At 43.4% G+C, this 20,000-nt stretch overlaps 2 protein-coding genes across 3 annotated transcripts in view; one reads left to right on the forward strand and one right to left on the reverse strand.

Annotated features, from left to right (window-relative positions):
- LOC308173262 (AMP deaminase 2-like) overlaps positions 1–1,147 on the forward strand; it is a 46,305-nt gene extending 45,158 nt beyond the window's left edge. For both annotated transcript variants that reach the window (XM_080548263.1, XM_080548264.1), the window contains exon 18: positions 1–1,147. This exon is cut by the window's left edge and continues 489 nt beyond it. The gene's annotated coding sequence lies outside the window, so the exon portion shown is untranslated.
- A 4,456-nt stretch (positions 1,148–5,603) lies between these two features.
- On the reverse strand, positions 5,604–14,630 carry eps8l3a (EPS8 signaling adaptor L3a; the record flags this gene model as incomplete). Its single annotated transcript, XM_080547912.1, has 19 exons — positions 5,604–5,723; positions 6,218–6,350; positions 6,684–6,769; positions 6,997–7,104; positions 7,518–7,614; positions 7,705–7,736; positions 7,992–8,103; positions 8,642–8,787; positions 9,461–9,535; positions 10,143–10,216; positions 10,464–10,575; positions 10,761–10,897; positions 11,192–11,310; positions 11,418–11,476; positions 11,796–11,945; positions 13,788–13,946; positions 14,169–14,233; positions 14,386–14,456; positions 14,566–14,630. 19 exons carry the CDS (start codon positions 14,628–14,630, stop codon positions 5,691–5,693), a joined length of 1,833 nt encoding a protein of 610 aa, XP_080404038.1. The 3' UTR covers positions 5,604–5,690.
- Between the last annotated feature and the right edge of the window lie 5,370 nt (positions 14,631–20,000).

Here is a 20,000-nt window from a genome sequence, read left to right on the forward strand (position 1 = left end):
CTTGTTGTGATACTGGGGTCCAGTGGGTTCATGAGAGTCCGGTTCTCCTCCGGCTCTCGCTCTCTCTCTCTCTCTCTGTCTCTCTCTCTCTCTCTCAGATTATCTCTTTAACTCACAGACAGTGGAGTTAATCCCCTCCTCCTCCCCTCTGTTTCTGTCTACTCCTCTCTTTCTCTCTGTTGCTCACTGTGATGACGGGGTCCGATTGACCCCAGCATGACCCCAGGTCAGCGAGGGGTTAACCTCCAGTGTTTTGGTTTCTGATGCACCAATGGGAGGAGAGACAGAGAAGACTGTAGCCTGTAGGCTAGTTTTTCATCTCTTCAAACTCTTCAATCTTGTTCAGTCACCTGACCCCCCCCCCCTACCCCCATCCTCCTGTTCAGTCACGTGACCACCCCCATCCACGTGACCCCCCACCCCCATCCTCCACTCTGACATCCTGACCCTGGTCTTCAGTCAAACCAAAACTGCTGACCCCGCATGGGAAGATCCTGGGTTGTAATTCTGTGATTTGACGGCCCACCACACACACTCACAAACACACACACACACACACACACACACACACACACACACACACACACGCTGCACAGATAACCCATCCGGAAAGCTGCTTCTAGTACCACCATTACACGGCCCTGCTGCCTTACTCAGCTTAACACATCTAACAGTGGAATAATATTATCATATTATCATCTCTCTTCATAATAGTGTGAACTGTTATGAAGGAAGGACGCAGGTGCAAGGTTACGACAGTGTCGTCCCTGGGGGGGGGCTGCCTTACCTACAGCACACACACACACACACACCACGGACGAGGCAACACAACACATACAGTAGGTGGGTTTGGTTTTTAGCCTCAACATCAAGTTGTTTACATCACCTGTTCCACAACAGTTGCTATGTTAACTCGAAGATACGTTCTGGAAACCACGGTAACCACTGACGTACGGTTTTGCCGGACTTGAGTTTCTTCAAAAAGCGGAGAAGGGACCGATCCGGTCGTGTCATTCAGAGCAGGGCGTGGCCTAGCCTTGGCCTAGCGAGCGCTAGCCTGTCCTGTCCTGTTATCAGCTGCCTCTCCCATCTGCAGCCAAGGCTTTCACCTCATGTGTCTGCTGAGGAGCGTCTGGTCAGCCACGTCTTCCTGATCTGAATCAGCTGTGAATCAACTCGCAGCAAGGGGAGGGGAGGGGAGGAGAGGAGAGGGGGGTGGGAGTGGGAGGGGGGGGGGGGGGAGTGGGAGGGGGAGGAGGGGAGGTGGGGGGTGGGAGTGGAAATCCAGCAGACTCTACTGCAGCCCACTAGCAGCAGAGCAAAGTCTCTGTAGTCGACCACAAAACATTCCGTTAAAGCCAACATTAGATAGTAGTTTATTTTTAGCTGCGGAAAAAAAAACACATAGTCATGTGAAAAAAGATAGGACACCCCATGAAAACCGTTGTCTATTTCAACGTATGGACATTTGATCTTCATTTCTTTTAAACATACTACTTCTTAAAATGCCTACCGTCATAGTATCCACTATGAATTCTCTATTGTATCAGAGGGTGCTGGAGGAAAATGTGAGACCATCGGTCCAAAAAGTGACGCTAAAGCGGATGTGGACCATGCAACTTGAAAATGACCCAAAACATTCCAGTAAATCCACTAGGGAATGTCTCAAAAGAGATCTGGAATGGCCAAGTCAAAAGCCCGGATCTTAATCCTATTGAGATGCTGTGGGGTGATTTGAAACATGCTGTGCATGCATCAGGATTTTATATATATATATTTAATATAACTAAATATTTCATGGGGTGTCCTAATTTCTTCACATGACTGTAGCTTGTATGTGAAGAATCACACTAGTTTCAATATGCAGCGGAAAAGAGTAGATTTATACTATGACAGGTGTGGATACAGTATGTGTGTGTATCTATCTGACAGATGTCTGTGGTAGAGTGGATGCTGACAGGTGTGCATGATTTAAAAAAAGATATATACAAAACATTTTTTTAAAAACAACTTCAACCACACCTTGCTTTGTAAGCACAGGAGGATGGGCACCGCCACGTCCAAGCAAGGGGCTGTCACCCCCCTGTCATTACCTCAACTGTCACTGTACGGACCCTCCTCACTCCTGTGTGTGCGTGCGTGCGTGCGTGCGTGCGTGTGTGTGCGCGCGTGCCGTTCCCACCCACCCTACACTCTTGGTCCAGGAAAGACTAGCCCCTGGACCTCTGGAGGACTGGCCTTCGCCCCCACCCCCCCCACATTTCTTCCAGCATGCAGTGCTCTGTACGCACCAAGACAAGATTGACCCAGTGCCTTTTTGATTTGAGCTTCAGGCACTGCTGTGTAAAACACACGTAGCTTCCTTCCCCTCCCGGGCTCTCGAGGAACGGCGTCTCTCTACCAGCGCTCTGCTTGTACCTGCGCTGTCCCGGTGTCACGGTGTCGTCTTCTGTTCTGCATGCCTGCATGGAGCCTTGTCGGATGCCTGACCCCCTAACCTTGTTGCTATGAGGGAGAGAGTCAGAAGAGCCGTGTACAGTAACAGTGGGCTGCAGCTTGAGCCAAGCCTGTAAGAACCCAGGGTTCAGCCGGCCGGCCGTCATGTATGAAGCGTGTGTCTGCGCGCAGCGGGTTTGTTAGTTCGGTGGAGTTTCTGCGAGACACGTTTTAATCATCCCTATGGCAACGCTCGAACCGCGCAGGGACGCGGTTGCACAAAGCGTTTGTCAGGATTCGATTGGCTTTGGCCAAATATGGTCACGGTGACATTATCTTAGCCCAAAGAGTCTCCCTGTCATTGGTTCCCCCATCCTTCTGCAGTACCTGTCACTCAAACTGTGAGCGTTCATGTTGAATATTAGCGCTACTGTTCTGATTGTTCAGTACCTCCGATGCCAAGACAGTAGATTTACACATACAATACATACACATACACATACAACACATACACATACACATACATACACATACACATACACATACACATACACATACACATACACATACAACACATACACATACACATACATACATACAACACATACACATACACATACAACACATACACATACATACACATACATACACATACATACACATACACATACACATACACATACATATACACATACACATACAATACATACACATAAAATAGACAGTCCATATGTTCACTTTAAGAGAGGTGGATGGTTCAGGACAGATGATGAGCAGGAATCTCCCCTGGGGAGGCGGTGTGGAGGGGGGTTGAGGTCTACATGGGGGGGGGGTGAGTCTGTCAGTTGGATTTAATATATAAAGAAGTGTATTTTTTATAAGGCGAGAGATGAGCCGTTTATATGGACAGTATATCCATGACTAGATCGCACACTTCAACTTCATTGCTGTGTAGATCCTTGTGGCCTGGTATTAGTCATAAAAAACAGAACGATTTCTGTTGTTATTACATTATTATTGTCCTTATGGTTCTTGTTTTTAGACTTCATAATTGGACTCAATATTTCAATGTCTATTGTCTTTTCTTTCTTTTTTTTTTGTATTTTCAGTATTTAGCTTTTCCTCATATTTTTTATTGATTGTCGCGTTCAAATCTGTTTTCATATTCCATGTAACTGCCAGCGGTCCTCTTCATCAGTGTGTGAAGGTGATGATGTCATGCAGGGTCGTGTCTGTTTGAAGAGGCCTTCTGCACTCATAGTACCTGACATTCAATTCCCTGACATTGAACACAACCAGTGTCGCATAATATATAACCAGTCTTTCATTAACACATACACACAGTAACTCCTAGAATGTAACTATCCCTCCCACTCACACACAGCCATCGACTGGGCCTCTGTTTCCGTTTGGTTGAGGCAGAGAGGACGTTTTTGTTTCCTTATTGATTTGATTCATGTCGATTTTTTCAATCTCATTGAGCAGGGAAATTGTGAGACACGTGAATGATGTGATCACATGATACAGGGATACAGGAGTGACATGAGGGAGTGTGTCAGGAGTGTTGTCAAGAGTGTAGTCAAGGTTAATGATAAAGGATCAGGCCTGGTCAAGTTGGGTGTGGTGCCCCATTGACTCCAGTTGGTCTGTGTTTTTGCTTTCCCATCCATCCATGTTCTATTGTCCGTCAGAGACGGTCCACAGCCGACCCTGTCCTGCTGAAAGCTCACCAACTCCAGTCACTGGTTCCTATCAGCTGAATGCCTTTGTTATGTTTGTTTATATAAAGTACAACGCCAGGGAACCAGCAGGTTCTACTGTAACAGACACACATACACGCGCACACACACACACACACACACACACACACACCCTTACTCACAGGGATTACATTGTACTCACGAGACTCAAACATCGCCGATAACATCTGTTTACGTCTGTCTCAATTAGTAGAGCACACTTGTAGACGTTACTCACAGGACTGGAAATAACAGTGGCAGCCATTTTTAGTCCATGATGCTGTTCTCATGTGCTGTGATCCGTGAGGTTTGGATAATAGACACCCCAGTCGTTGACATTACAGAACACAAACCAGTTGATCAGTCAATTATCACAATGCACATAGTTTTTGTTCTTTATTAATATCGTCATTGAAGAATGGCTACGTATTCTTTTCACTATATAAATACTGACATTTTGTTGTTCACTCGATTATTTCGTGCTTAATTTTGTGCTCAATTATTTTGTGCTCAATTCCTGTGTTTTCTTAAGTAGACATTATCTTTGTTTTTACAAGTTCTCTGCACACTTTTGTTTTTCTATGACTGACATGGTTTTCATTGTATTGACTGATTTGTTAATGTAGGGCTGGTGTCCTGGACATATATTAAGCCTCGTTTTAGACTAAATAACATTTCAATAGTAAATTGAAGATGCATTTTAGTGCAGGACTAGGTTTTCGTCTGTCTGAGACACCAGCTCTAAGTGTACTGTAGTCATTCTCATGGCTTTAAAGGAATGCCAATGTCTTACAGACTCAAATGCTTCTGATATGGTACAGTACACGTGTAATGTCTGAAGAATGAAATAAAGCATGTTTATTCATCTAACGTTTTATCGTTTTTGTTTATTTGGTTTTTTTGCATCATAATTGACTTAGCTAATGTTACAGAAGATGGTGTACATTTTCTTGAATAATTATTTACAAATGAAACATCAACTAATTTATTTACTGGTTTATAACAATTTATTTATTTATTGGTTCAGACTTACTTGAGGCTTTGATATAACATGATTAATTTAGTTGTAGAAGTGCCCATTTATCACTGCTAACATAGCTATCATTCATGTTATTCCATTTACATTAATACATTTCAACACATTGAGACGGAACAATCTAGCATAGAATGAAAGTTGGCATCGACACTGGTTCTATACAACACATTTATGATCAAACGGTCAAATATCAACTTAGTTTAGACAGCATATGTATAAATATCTCATCAAATAGGCAGTGATGAGAGAAAAACTGTCTATGCAGCTATGATGACATGATATGACAGCTTATTCAGTTTTTAGTTGTTATTATCAGTAATTTCATTATTTCACAGTATTACACAGTATTTGTCTTATATAGAGTTTATTTTCTGATCTGTGGTGTTACACACGCACAAGTTCTGACAGAGTCCTTCGCGATGTCTTGACTGGTCATTCCCATCGATCAGCCTAGTCAGCCACGTCAGCCTCATGTCCTCCTAAGGCTCTGTGTGCCGTATCTCACTGGCCAGCTGGAGGGGAGAGAGGGAACAAGGTTCAGCAGAGGGACTGGGAACAAAACAGCAGTCGGTCAAATGATGACAATGTTGACTTCCCTCCAACTCTCCTGAAAACTGTACTCTGTGATGGGTTTGGGCTGTGGTCGCTGGACTACGCAGCGACAAGATAACACCCACTCCCATTTTTTTTTGTAATCAATCATTTATTACAAAACAGTACACATGAAAAACTCACAATTATCACACCAAACAAAATAAGTGTCTGTCCTGACTTTTTTCCCCCCCTTATCTTACCCCCCCACTATAAACACATGAGTAACCCCCCCCCATGGCGATAACATCCCTCCCCCCCCCCCCCCCCCCCACCCCATAGTTCTTCATAACACCCACTCCCATTCATACGTTTTGGAGTGTGTATTTTGTATGTGTAATGTGTATTTTGTGTATTTGACAAATACATTTTATATACATGGAAACATTTATTTGCAGTGAGGTTTGTCACTCACAGCGAGGGCAGACTTGATGTTCTGTAGCTGGAAGAACACCCGGCCTCCCTCCTCTGGACACACGGTCTTCAGCTCCTCTCTGGACATCCCCAGGAGCATGGAGCCGCTCAGCACCCCCAGACAGCGCACGGTGCTGAGGGAGAAGGATCGTTTATTTTAGTGGGGAAGTCCCACTCATATTTTTCTTTTTATTGGACAGATATAGTGAAGACAGACAGGAAAGTAAGGAGAAGAAGGGAGAGAGGGCATGTCAGCAGGGCATGGGGCCGGATTTGAACCCATGCCGACATGGGCATACGTGTGCACTGTAGACCGTGGTGCTAGACCACTGGACCACCCCAGGCCACATGATTGTTTATTTGTATTCTTTTTTTAAAGATAACAGTACAAAATACTATTCTAGCAAGTATTTAATCAACTTTGCATATATTTCTAAGCAAACATTTGAATAAGTTTAAGCTCTTACATTTTACCGAAGCCTTTGTACTCCAGCCAGGCCTTGACCTCCCCTGGCTTGGACCTCCTGGTCAGGGTGGGGGGGTCGCTGCTTTGCTACAAACACAGTACATGGTAACGTTCAAACATAAGAAATACACATAAGATACTGTACTGTAGCTTGTTTGCCTGTGTTGAGTGTAGCTTAGCATGTCCGCCTGTGTTGAGTGTAGCTTAGCATGTCTGCCTGTGTTGAGTGTAGCTTAGCATGTCTGCCTGTGTTGAGTGTAGCTTAGCATGTCTGCCTGTGTTGAGTGTACTGTGTTGAGTGTAGCTTAGCTTGCCTGCTGTTCTGGTTCCTTGTTCATGGGCTCCAGGACGTTGTTAGGTACAAACCCCTCGTCCCCGCCGGCGTTCCTCACCTTCCACCACTGCTTTGACATGTCCAGTAACTGTGGACAGATAAGAGCAGAGATGTCAAAAGGATCAAAGATGGGGCGCTTAGGTGGCGTAGCGGGTTAAGCGTTGACCATGTCAGGGTCCCCGGTTCGACTCCGGCCAGGGACATATCCTGCATGTCATCCCTCCTCTCTCTCTCACCCATCCTTCCTGTCTAAATCTCTACTGTATCTGTCAATAAAATGAAAAATATGAGTGGGACTGCCCCACTCAGAAATAATAACTTAAAAGAAAAAGGATAAAAGCTTTATTGAGGTGTACTGTTTAACAATACATATTTTGTTCTGTTGTCTGGTGTAACTAGTCTGTGGGTAATACTGTAGTGTTGTAAAAACTTCCAGTGTAGTATTAAGTGGTTGTTGCTGTTGTTGGTCATGGTTGGTTGGAGTTAATAATGAGGCGTTACCTGGACAACCTCTCCTTTCGTGATGTTCAGCTCTCTGTTGTTCCTTGCGTTGAAGTCATACTTCACACGCATGTAGTTGGGGTTGGGCTCGTCTGGGCTGAAACACACATCCAGAGATAAAGACACACAGGCACGATTCACAATTACTTATGACATGATAACGGTGTACAATCCTCACAATACGTACCGTGATGGTGGGGGTACCCATGGGGGCAATTTCTGCCAAGGAAAAAGTAAGTCCGATTTATTTTCATATGTTGCAGTAATGCTCGAATATACAATGATGGTTTCACAAGTAATGTCATTGATTTCTTTCCATCGCATCCTGTGGATGTTTACCTGGGGGGTATTCCGTCAATCAGTCTCATGAGATTTATCAAAATATGCCTGTACTCGCAAGACTTCGAAACAAGCCTAGATTTTCCTTTAGCGACGTTGATGGAATACCCCCCTGTTCATCCTGTGGATGTTTACCTGTCCAGGGGCCGAGCGCAGACTCTCCTCGGACACCTCTGACGGCTGCCAACCGTCGTAGAACTCCAGGGCGTAGGTAGGGATGTCCTCGTCATCCTCAGGCCATTTTGTACTGAGACCACATGGGGGGGGGGGGGGATACAGGATGAGATTCACCCTCCATAGAAGTGTGCACATCAGGGTTGGGGATCAATCCTATTTCAATTCAGTCACTTCATGGAAGTAAACAGAAAGTCCCAATTCCACATTTTCTCTGCTATGCTTTTTCATTGAGGAGAATTTAGAATTGGAATCGGACTTATACAGTTTACTTCCTGGATTCACTGAATGGAAATGGAACTGAGCCCAACCCTGGTGCACCTTACAGTGACATGAGTACAACGAAATGCATGTATGCTCTAGAGGGGGCATCTAGGCAACAGGTACTAGCCATAGTAGCCATAGGCGACCCCGGAGCAATTAGGGGTTCAGTGGCAGGCTCGGGGACTCTTAGACACACGGCCCACAGGGGATTCGAACCACAGCGAGCTGCCAACTTTGCAATCATTAGACGCCGGCTCTACCGGTTGAGCCACAGCCGCCCCCGATGCTCTCATGCAACAAGAAGCCTTATTGGTGGCTGCTTAGTGAGTCAGTGCACAGCGTCCCACCTGGGGATGTTCCACGCGTCGCCCAGGGACTGCCACAGCTCGTCCTCCTCGGGGGTGGCCTCCTCGCTCAGCAGACGGATGCACTCGGGCTCCAGCAGAGGGGCCACGATGGCCGGGGGCAGCAACTCAGAACAGTGGGACACCACCTGGGGGAGGGATGGAGAGGGAGGGAGAGGGAGGGAGAGGGAGAGGGAGGGAGAGGGAGGGAGAGGGAGGAAGGGAGAGGGAGGGAGAGGGAGGGAGAGGGAGGGAGGGAGTGGGAGGGAGAGGGAGGGAGGGAGAGAGAGGGAAAGAGAGGGAGAAGGAGGGAGAGGGAGGGAGTGGGAGGGAGAGGGAGGGAAAGGGAGGGAGAGGGAGGGAAAGGGAGGGAGAGGGAGGGAGAGGGAGGGAAAGGGAGGGAGAGGGAGGGAGAGGGAGGAAGGGAGAGGGAGGGAGAGGGAGGGAGAGGGAGGGAGGGAGAGGGAGGGAGGGAGAGGGAGTGGGAGGGAGAGGGAGGGAGAGGGAGGGAGGGAAAGGGAGGGAGGGAGAGGGAGTGGGAGGGAGAGGGAGGGAGAGTTGATTCTGAGAGCAGCGCTGGTGGTGGTCAGAGAGGAGGATCCTGAGCTCATCATTGGATGATCAATCCGTCACTCAGATGACCATGAGAGGCCTTTGATCTCCATAACAAATAAGCGATAATCCATAATAATCTAAGATGGCTCTACACGCTTAATGAAGGTAAATTGAAGTGAACACATCAGATTAGGATTAGTTAGCATAGCATAGGCAGATGTAGCGGAGCTGAGAATAAAGACGATGTCAGGAGTAAGAGTCACTTACAAAGGCCAGGGTGGAGAAGAGGACATGGACGAAGTCAGGAGCGCTGGGATTATTAATCTGTCCGTTGAGCTCCCCCTGTCACCAAGAACAAGACAGAGAAGAAGAATTCAGTCAATATCAGATAACTGAACAACATTTATTATTCAATTCAGGGCTATTGCGTGTCAACTAGCTTAGCATAGTTTGTCTGTTTAACCCCAACAGTATTTAGACTCACAGCCTCGAAACGTGATTGCTGTATCCTCCTGTGGTTTAGAGCACGCTTATGTTTTACCGTGAACTCAGTCACCAATGTATTCAAGATATCACTTCACTTCCATTAGGGGGTCATGCAAATTGTGTTCTTGATAAAACCATGCCAGGAGTAGGTTTAAGGAGATATAGAGCTGCTTCACTTTAGGAAGATACACCACTTTCATGACAAATTTGTTATCATGATATTTTAAAAATGTCAAATGGTGTCATATCATGTATTGGTGTGAGAAAAAAATCAGCTAAACAGATGATTGATTTGACACGGCAATCTCAATGTACTTATTCACAGGTGTAGCATAAACCAGTGAATTGTCTCTTTTAGGGGGAAATTAGTTTGGAAGCAGGCTAAACAATAGGTATGCTAGGTGACACTGAAATGCCCCCCAATGAGTTCACAACAGCAGTGAGATGAATAACATAGACATACCAGAAGGTTGAACCCACTCTTGATTTTCTGGAGACAGGATGCAAACTCCACATCAGACGGAAAACCCTCAATAGCTTAGAGATTAGAGATTAGACGAAACCAACAGATAACAGTACCATCACCACGGATGTTTGCACACCCCAAACATTGACAGAATGAAGAGGCGTTATCATAAACACGGCCATGCAATATTGTCCTTAGCAATGTCTTCAATGTCTTTGCTGTAACATGTCTGGCCAGAAACTGAACAATGTTTTCGACAATGGTTCTGTTTCACTTGGATAGGGTTGAGTGGGATAAAGTGTTTCATTAGTAAATCACCTTTATCCTTCTTCTTCTTCTTCCACTTCTTCTTCTTGTCGTTTTTGGCCACTACGGCGGCTATTTTGCCCATGAAGATTTCAATGTCAGTGAATATATGATTCAAGATATCCTGTAGAGAAGAAGATAAAGTGTATTGTACCAAGCGTACTGTATAGTACCAATGTTCATGTTCTGGTGAGGCTTGGTCACAAGGGATGAATGAACTAAAAACATTTCAGAAAGTAGGTTCACGTTTGGGCATCCTAATAGACACAGAAATGCAGTGCGATATACAATGGGAAGCAGAACACTGACCACGTTCCTGTCTGTCTCTGTGTATGGTAATGGAGGAGAGACAGGATCTGGGGGGGGCTGGGGCGAGGGGTCCCTCCTGTGGGGCAAGGCCTCTTCCCTGGGCATGACTGGTGAAGGTGTGGGGCGGGGGTCATCATCTATGGTGGGGGAAACAATACTGTATTGATTACTAAGAGTATAGTCTAAAAAATGTTTTTTTACCACATAGCTCCCTCTGTGACTAGGGGTTTATTCATATTTACAATTGGAAAAAATATTAGATATAGTTATTAATATAATCAACTAGACACAGATGGGGCTATTCCCCCATCTAGTTAGTTAGCCCCAATTATCTCTTCATGTGCCATGAAACTATTGCAGAGATTGGACAGAATCTGTTTCCAATGATTACTAAAAGAGGAAGTTTGGGTCGGAGTCTTCCATTGACTCACCATAGTCTGGACTGCTCCATTGAGATGGAGGGTAATCTGGAGCAGACCATTCTCTCTGCTCTGGGGGTGGAGCGGTGTTCTGTAGGATCTGAAGGCCAGCCATGGCGTCTCGGTTATCTCTACATGAGGTGAGAAATGATACAAATCAGCAAAAACAAGAATGGCAATAATGACATTAAAACACTATTTTATTGCTTGTTTTTTTTCTCTACTGAGTACAACCTACCTGATGCCAGCATTCTTGTTGGCGAGCGCTCGATGTAGGTCCTTTTTAATGTAGTCGGCCTGAAATGACAAATTACATTCTCCTCTTTCATTCATATCTATGAACATGTACGTACACTTTTAGAAGAAAAAGGGTCCCAAAAGGGTACTTCGACTGTCCCTGTAGGAAAACCTATAGAACCCTTTTCAGCTCCATTTAGAACCTTCTGTGGAAAGGTTCTCCCACAAGAACAGCTGAAGAACTCTTTATGGTTCTGGTAGCACTTTTTTTTTCAGAGTGTAGAGTAAAGATGAGTAAAACAATCTGTGAGTAAAGATCAGTCCTCCTGACTGTCTTGATGAAAATGGTGTGATTATGATTACACCCTTGTCTCCTCACCCTCAGGTCCTCACACTGGAACATGAACACACTGGCGGTCCTCTTTCTGTGGTCCTGCACGGTCACTGTCAGCAGGGAGTTATACACACCGCTGTCCATCACAGCCTTCAGCTCCAGCACGCTGCTCAGAGCCAGGGACTCCAGCTCCTCCTGAACCCCAGGAGAGAGAGGGGTTGAGAGGGGTCGAGAGGGGGAGAAAGCACAGGTCCACGGTTGGCAAGGAGTAAGCACTCAGAATGGGAATAAACATTGTATACACATATACATATACACATACAGTGCCCTGCATAAGTAATGGGACAGTAAAGCATGTTTTCTTCTTTTGGTTCGACACACCAAACGTTTGGATTTTAAATCGAACCATTAATATAAGGTAGAGATTATGTGTACATATTGGTTTCATAAACACTTTCTATGCATAGTCCCCTTGTTTAAGGGTGCTCATAAGTAATGGGACATTTGTGCAGGCATAAGAGCGCTGTCAATGTCTAGTATTGACTCTAGGCTTTGCATTTGCCTTTGGAGTTTACTATTGAAACTCCAAAGGGAAAGGCGCTTTGAGTTGCATCCGTGTACGAAAGGCGCTATATAAATAAAGTTTCACTCCACTTCACTTCACTATTGTGTCTGTCAACATGAGGACAAGAAAAACGAAGGAAGACATTATTAGGATAAAAAAAACAGACAAAAAACGATATACCTCTAACTACTGTACTTATGCTGTAGTTATCATGTTTTTTTATATTATGTTTTACGTCACTATTTGCACTTCTGATTAGATGCTAAACTGCATGTCGTTGTATGGTACTCTGTAATGACAATAAAGTTGAATCTAATCTAATCTAATCTAAAACCTTACGCTTGCCAGTTTAACATCATTAAAAACGAATTAAAAAGCACTGGTGAGCTCAGCAAACGCAAACGGTCTATAAGGCCAAGAAAGACTTTTACAGTGGATGACTGAAGAATGCTCTCCATAATTACGAAAAACCTCAAAACAACTGTCCCACAGATCAGGAACCCTCTCCAGGAGGTAGAACAACTGTCCCACGGATCAGGAACACTCTCCAGGAGGTAGAACAACTGTCCCACGGATCAGGAACACTCTCCAGGAGGTAGAACAACTCTCCCACAGATCAGGAACACTCTCCAGGAGGTAGAACAACTGTCCCACGGATCAGGAACACTCTACAGGAGGTAGAACAACTGTCCTACAGATAAGGAACACTCTCCAGGAGGTAGAACAACTGTCTCACAGATCAGGAACACTCTCCAGGGGGTAGAACAACTGTCCCACAGATCAGGAACACTCTCCAGAAGGTAGAACAACTGTCCCACAGATAAGGAACACTCTCCAGAAGGTAGAACAACTGTCCCACAGATCAGGAACCCTCCAAGAGGTTGTGGACTGATAAGATGGATGTGATCATGTACCAGAGTGATTGCAAGAGGAACATTTGAAGAAAAAAGGATCTGCTCAAGATTTACAGCTTACTACCTCAAATGTTGTGAAACACGGTGCAGGGGGTGGAGGTTTGGGCATGTGTAGCTGCCTCTAGAAGTAGCTAACTTACTTAATTAAAACTTGTTAATTAATTAATTAAATTAATTTGGCCATTTAGCAGACGCCTTTAATCCAAAGCGACTTACAATTACGAATTACAGGGACATTCCCCCTGGAGTAACTGAGGGCTAAGTGCCTTACTCAAGGGCACACTAGTAGTGGTGTGGTTTCAGGCGGGATTTGAACTCACAACCTTCCGATCACTAGTCCAACTCACTACCACTAGACCACCACTACCCCCCGATTGTGACTGCTGATGGCAGCAGCAGAATGTATTCTGAAGTGTACAGAAGATGCCTCCAAACCCATTGGATGTCGCTTCGTTGCCAAAAGCGGCCCAAAAAAGTGGCAAGGTCTTCACTGCATTTAATTTCCTAGCGAGCTGTGTTAATAACATGTCCTGATGCTCCCTGAGTGTTTGTACCCACCTTAGTCTCGATGTCTGTCATCAGCAAGGTGCCATCTCGGACCTCCAGCACCATGTCCTGTCCCCATACGCGTCCCATGCCGTCTAGCAGCTTCAGCCGCTCGACACAGTCGGTCACGTCTCTCACGTCCTTCCCGTCCAGATCACAGGTGAAGAGGTGCTGGATGGAAGACACAGAGAAACAGAGAAGCCACATGAACACAGGCACGGCTATGTAGTACGCTAGTTTAACTAGAGCACTTCTATTGATTCATTAGCATAGCACAATCACAATAAGGGCCTATGGGGTGGTTATGTTAGCTACAGTCTTCAGTAAAAGTCATTGTCATGGTTTGATTGATAACATGATTGAGAACATAATTCTGATAAACAAAAACAATACCTCTACTCGGTACTGGAATTTGTCCATCATCTTGTTTATCGATTCTGCATACTCCTTTCTCTGCACTGATGGGATACATTGAATGACACACAGACGCTTATGAGTCAACAGTTGAAATTCAATGTCAACAAATTTCAACATACTGTGCATCCCTACATGGATGTCCCACTCACAATGATAAATGACACATGAATTGGGGTCCACTGCTTCTACTTACTGTATATTGACTTTGAACTAGGCCTGGACAAGTTGGATATCTGTGAGGACCTGTCATCCATAGAATAGCCACTGCCAATGAAGGGGAGAATTGAGATTTGAGATTTGAGAGGCAAAACATCAAAGAGGATGACAAGAAATAACAACATATAGGCCTACAAGAGGACAAGGAGACACATACTTCGACTGGATGGATCCTGCGTAGCTGCTGGTCTCATACCCAAAGGGACTGCTACTCCGAAACATCCTGGGACACCTGGGTGTGACACAGCTGCAGATAGCATGCATGAACATCACATGGTGACCTCAACCACTAAAGCACCTGGCAGTGATATCCACAACTGCTATTGTGATCTCCATGTTACTCCATCTACTAGTAATACTAGCATAACCTCTACTAGAACTACTGATAATACTTAACTTCATCTACCAGTAATACTAGCATCACCTCTAGAACTATTGATAATACTGAAACTGAAACTGTCATCAGATTAAATACATGTTAAATATTACCTGATGTGCTCTGAATTAAGAACATCTGAGTCTAGAAATGAGCTGTAGTTAATCATTAATCATAATCACCAACCATAATCACATTATGGACACAGGTAGTGTCCTGTGCTGCTTCTCTATTCAAAACAGATGGATCATGTTTTGACCAAGTTTGTATTGCTCATTAGACTACATAGTATTTTATAGCCAGTGTTATACAGAATTTTGTTTTAACAATTGCTTTGAATTTTACCAACATTTTCAGAGGAGGAAAACCACTTGATTTTAGGTACAGTGGGCTCCAAATTACATGACACCCTCATTTAGATTATAAAATGTGCAAACACACAGTGCAAACAAGAGAGCATATTGTTTTCCATTTGACATGTTCTGGGCAGAGCAAAATCTGAAAGAAAGCTGAAAGCATATAGTTTAAAATATAAGTAGGTTTAATAGGTGTTCTCTACAAAATAATTAATCAGTTAAACTTTGATAAAGACAGAAGATGACTTTATCATTATCAACCATGGATAGTTTCCTAGCAACAAAGCGCTGTTCTTTAGAAATCACGTGTCATCTTTATGGTGCTATCGAACATAGTATCAAGATAGGCTTGCTAACAACCAGTTTTTCTACACTTATTAAAAGGGAATACTTTAAATGTTGTGAGAACAGTCATGTTTGAGTAATGAATGTCTGAATTGGAACAATTGTACGTATAAAGAGATACACTACTGCCACTTTGTTTCACTTGTTGCTGCAATGTTGAAGAACTGAAGCCTATGAATTTTACTCTCTTATACTTGATGGGATGTAACAATAAACTTGAACTTGGACATTGTACACCTTACACCTCCCTTCGTTTACAACACTCACATATTCTCACATGTCCCCTCAAATAATCACACATGAGCTACAGTAACACACATTTCAAATAGTAGTTATACATTAGTTGAGTAACCTTTAATCAGGTAATAATCTGCCAAAGCTGTTATGTCAAGCGTGTCCAAATGACAGTATAGATGTCCCAGGTGTCTTACCTGTCGGTGTCGGTATTAGATTTGATGTGTTATTCACTGTGTGAATCTATTTGTCTCCTCTCGTTCAGAACTGATACTACATGTATTCATGATCCCAGGTATGGGTTTCAGTCACAGAGCTCTGAACACTCCCAAGACTTCCTCATAAAAGGACAGAGGCAAAGTCCACTGTCATGAGCACATTGATCCGTGGTATTAACAGCACTTCCAGTGTGAACTGGGTCTAATGATAACTCTAGATAGGGAAGGATGCCACAGGTGTATTTATTATTACTGAAGTCCGGAGCAGTTGTCAAGGGTGTGCCTGGTATGTGGTCCGGAATCCCCACAGAGCAAAGTTCTCCCTTAGGGAGGCAACCAGAACATGTTTATCAGACGCCTGTAAAACCACTGGTCTCAGGCCTGTTGTCATACCTTATACCTTAGACACCCAATACCTTATACCTTATACCTTATACCTTCGTTAGACACCCAATACCTTATACCTTATACCTTATACCTTATACCTTATACCTTCGTTAGACACCCAATACCTTATACCTTATACCCAGTGGCGAAGCTACCACGGTGGCAAAGGGTGGCAGCTGCCACCCTTGAAAAAGGTCCTGCCACCCTACTTGCCACCCCAGTTACACAGACCAACTGATATCCCTCTATGGCACCTTGTTGCCTCTAGGCAACATACCCATTCTTGGCCTTTTACATTCACACAATGCATCCCCAGTTATGATGCAATACTTAGAAAAAGAGGCAGGGCCATAAGGAACCAAAGGCAGTGTTTGAATGTGTCACATGTCTCTCTGTAGGCCATGCTGAATCCCTTTTTTGCAGGCTGTCCCACAAGGATCAGCTTAGCCATTTCTCTCCACAAACATCGTCTGAAAACATATTTTCCTGGCCTTTTTCAATCTGGAAAAATATATATTCATAATAATAGCTGAGTAAAGCTTACCTTCTAATAGTTTAATTTACTTTATTTGCTAATTAAGTAATGGAAACTTGTTAAAATGCAAATGTTGCCTTGAGGCAACACTGTACCATTATGGTAAGTTGCAAATGTTGCCTTGAGGCAACACTGTGCCACTATGGATTCACCATGACACTGGTCAGGCGCACCTGTCAGGGGGCAGGCGCGCCTCTCTTGGAGCACCTCTCGGGCGCCTCTCGGGGGCACTCTCCATGCCATTACTGACCATTACTTACATTTACGTACTTTAGCCACTTTACTCTATTATACTAAGCCAATTACCACTATTGTCTATTGTATTCCACCCCTGTACATTGTACCGCACATTTAAAATATTTTATCTAGTATTTTTTGTATATATAGTTATGTCTAATCTTGTCGTATTATACTGTTATTTATTGTTTTTGTTTGCTATGCACCGTACATGAGAGGGAAACGCAATTTCAGCCCTCTGTATGTCTGTACATATATTAGATTAACAATAAAGCTGACTTTGACTTTGACTTTGACTGACCATTATGGCACAGTGTTGCCTCAAGGCAACGCATCCCAAAAAGTACCCCCAAAAAATATTTATTTAAAATGTCTTTAGATTATGTTTATTTGGTCTATTCTAAGACAAAAAAACACTCCAAACATTTTTTTCCCAACTGGATTCATAATGTGTGCCATAGAGGGATATCATTTGTTGTATTATTATTATTATTGGATCTTTATTTTTTATTTTTATTTCTCAAATTCTCAAGTATGAAAAATAAACTCAGTGTTCCACCCCTGCGTCCTGAATGGTTGCACCCTGGGTCACGTGACAGATTTGAGTTTGCCCGCTGAGCTGTCAGTCTCGTGGAGCCTGTTCAGGTAATGTGAAATGTGGTTTTAACTCATTACGTTATTACGTTTAGAATTCATTACCTAATGGATATGTTTAGTAAATGAATGAATGTTTTGTTCATCAATGTAACGTTATTTGTTGAGTTATGAAGCGAAGACGTTTTTGCAGTTCAGCTGTTTACCACTTAGCTAAGTTCGCTAGCTATTTAGCTAGCTAGCGTTCGTTAGCTACACAGATACAGCTTTTACTTACTGTTTAGCTGACGTTAGAGTTATTATAGTTATGTCATTGTAACAAGATTTTAATACAATAATCAAGTCTACTCTAAACAAATGCATGGATGAGTTCAAGGGCTTGCTTGGACATGAAACCTCTCATTCTTATTATGTTTGTTCTGACGATCAAGTTCAGCACACGTTATTCATGTTCCTTGTTTATTGTCTCCGAATGAAAGAGATAATAAAATGTGGGTTAGGGTTAAAATAATAATAATCTCTGTCTCTGTCTCTGTAAATGTCTTAATTTAAGTAATTAAGTAATAATTTACTGGATAAGAGAGAAACCTGTACACATACACACTGGTGTGCACACACTAGTTCTGCAGAACAGGCAATAAGGGATGATAAATATACATCAATATGAATCACATATTAAGATGGCCACAAATTATGGCCACGCTAAAATATCTGCTTGCCACCCCATGTATAAATCTCTAGAATCGCCACTGCTTATACCTTCGTTAGACACCCAATACCTTATACCAGGGGTCGGCAACAGGCGGCCCATGGGCCATTGCTGGCCCATCACCAATAATATTTGGCCCAGCAGATTATTTTGAGAATCCACTATTTTTTATTTCTTTCTTTTTTTACAATATCGGACCGACAGTCCCACATATAGCGGCTATAATGTCCGAATAGAGAATCGACCTCCACCTGAATAATGCTTGTACTTTTATCCATGTTGAGAGTGAATGACACAGGGACAGACAATATCTTGATATAGCAGCTTGACATCTGGTGATATGGACGTCAATTTAATCCTCAAGCAGTTCTCAAAAAGGGAACATTGTGAGCACGGAAGATGTGAGTCTCACAACGGCTTTGCATTGATGAAACCAGGTAGGATGGACGTATAGTTCACTGTCCATTCCTCTTTAAATAACCTGTTTTCACCGTCAACTTTCCTCTTTAGACCTTTGGAGAGTGACATGATGTTTCTCTTGCTAGCTAGCAGGTTGTTTAGCTAACTTCACCCGGCACGCAAACAACCAATCCAATAATAATGTGACCTTGTCTGGGAGGAGGGGGGAATAATTATCAGAATAAAACTATGTTAAATAATTATTAGAATAAGTTAGGCTGCGCTACATCGTCAGTCCACACATGTATCATCCACAACTATGGAAAAGAGTGAAACTACGTTTCAACATTGTTGAGAATCACAACACAAACTCGCTAGTCAAGCCTAATACTGCAACGCAATGGATTGGACTGTTACCTAGTTAACTAGAACACTACTTTACATTGTTACCTAGTTAACTAGAACACTACTTTACATTATTAGCAGGCTCACAAAACAAGCTGTGTTAGTTGACTAGCGATGTGTACATCTCTCGAAAGAAAAGTCAAAGCATTAGAACGTGTCACATTTTTAAACAATCAATTACTTAAATTAGCCTTTGATTATGTTCGGGCCCGCCATCTAGTGGCTCAAAATTTTTTGGGACAAACTTAGTTGCCGACCCCTGCCTTATACCTTAGTCTAGACACCCAATACCTTATACCTTATACCTTAGTCTAGACACCCAATACCTTATACCTTATACCTTAGTCTAGACACCCAAAGCACTGTAGGGAAGCATTCATCTCACCACTACCGATGTGTTCCAATGTGTAACATACAGTATGACAGCAGTCGAACGTCAGTTGAAGGGGCTAATCCAAGTCAACTCATGCGAACGCTGGCATCTACCTGCTCTCTAGGGCCGAGGATAAGGGCTGATTCTCAATGTCTGAACGTTGTCTCATCATAAACCATCATGATGACACACAATGTCAGATCGGGCTCCTAATTATATGCCATATCTTTATAGAAGTTTTGTAGATCTTCAGTTGACGTTCAACTAACTGTCAACCACATTTCAACTCAATATCCACTAACCATCACCCTTACCCTGCCAAACTGTTGCATATCAACAGAGTTGCAGTTGATGGTGTGTTGATAATGATATAATAGTTTGAGCAATTGTAGATCATCTATATATAGGGATATACTGTATCTGT

This window comes from Nansenia antarctica (assembly GCF_963989245.1).
Source record: "Nansenia antarctica genome assembly, chromosome: 18".
NCBI classification, from domain to species: Eukaryota; Metazoa; Chordata; class Actinopteri; order Argentiniformes; family Microstomatidae; genus Nansenia; species Nansenia antarctica.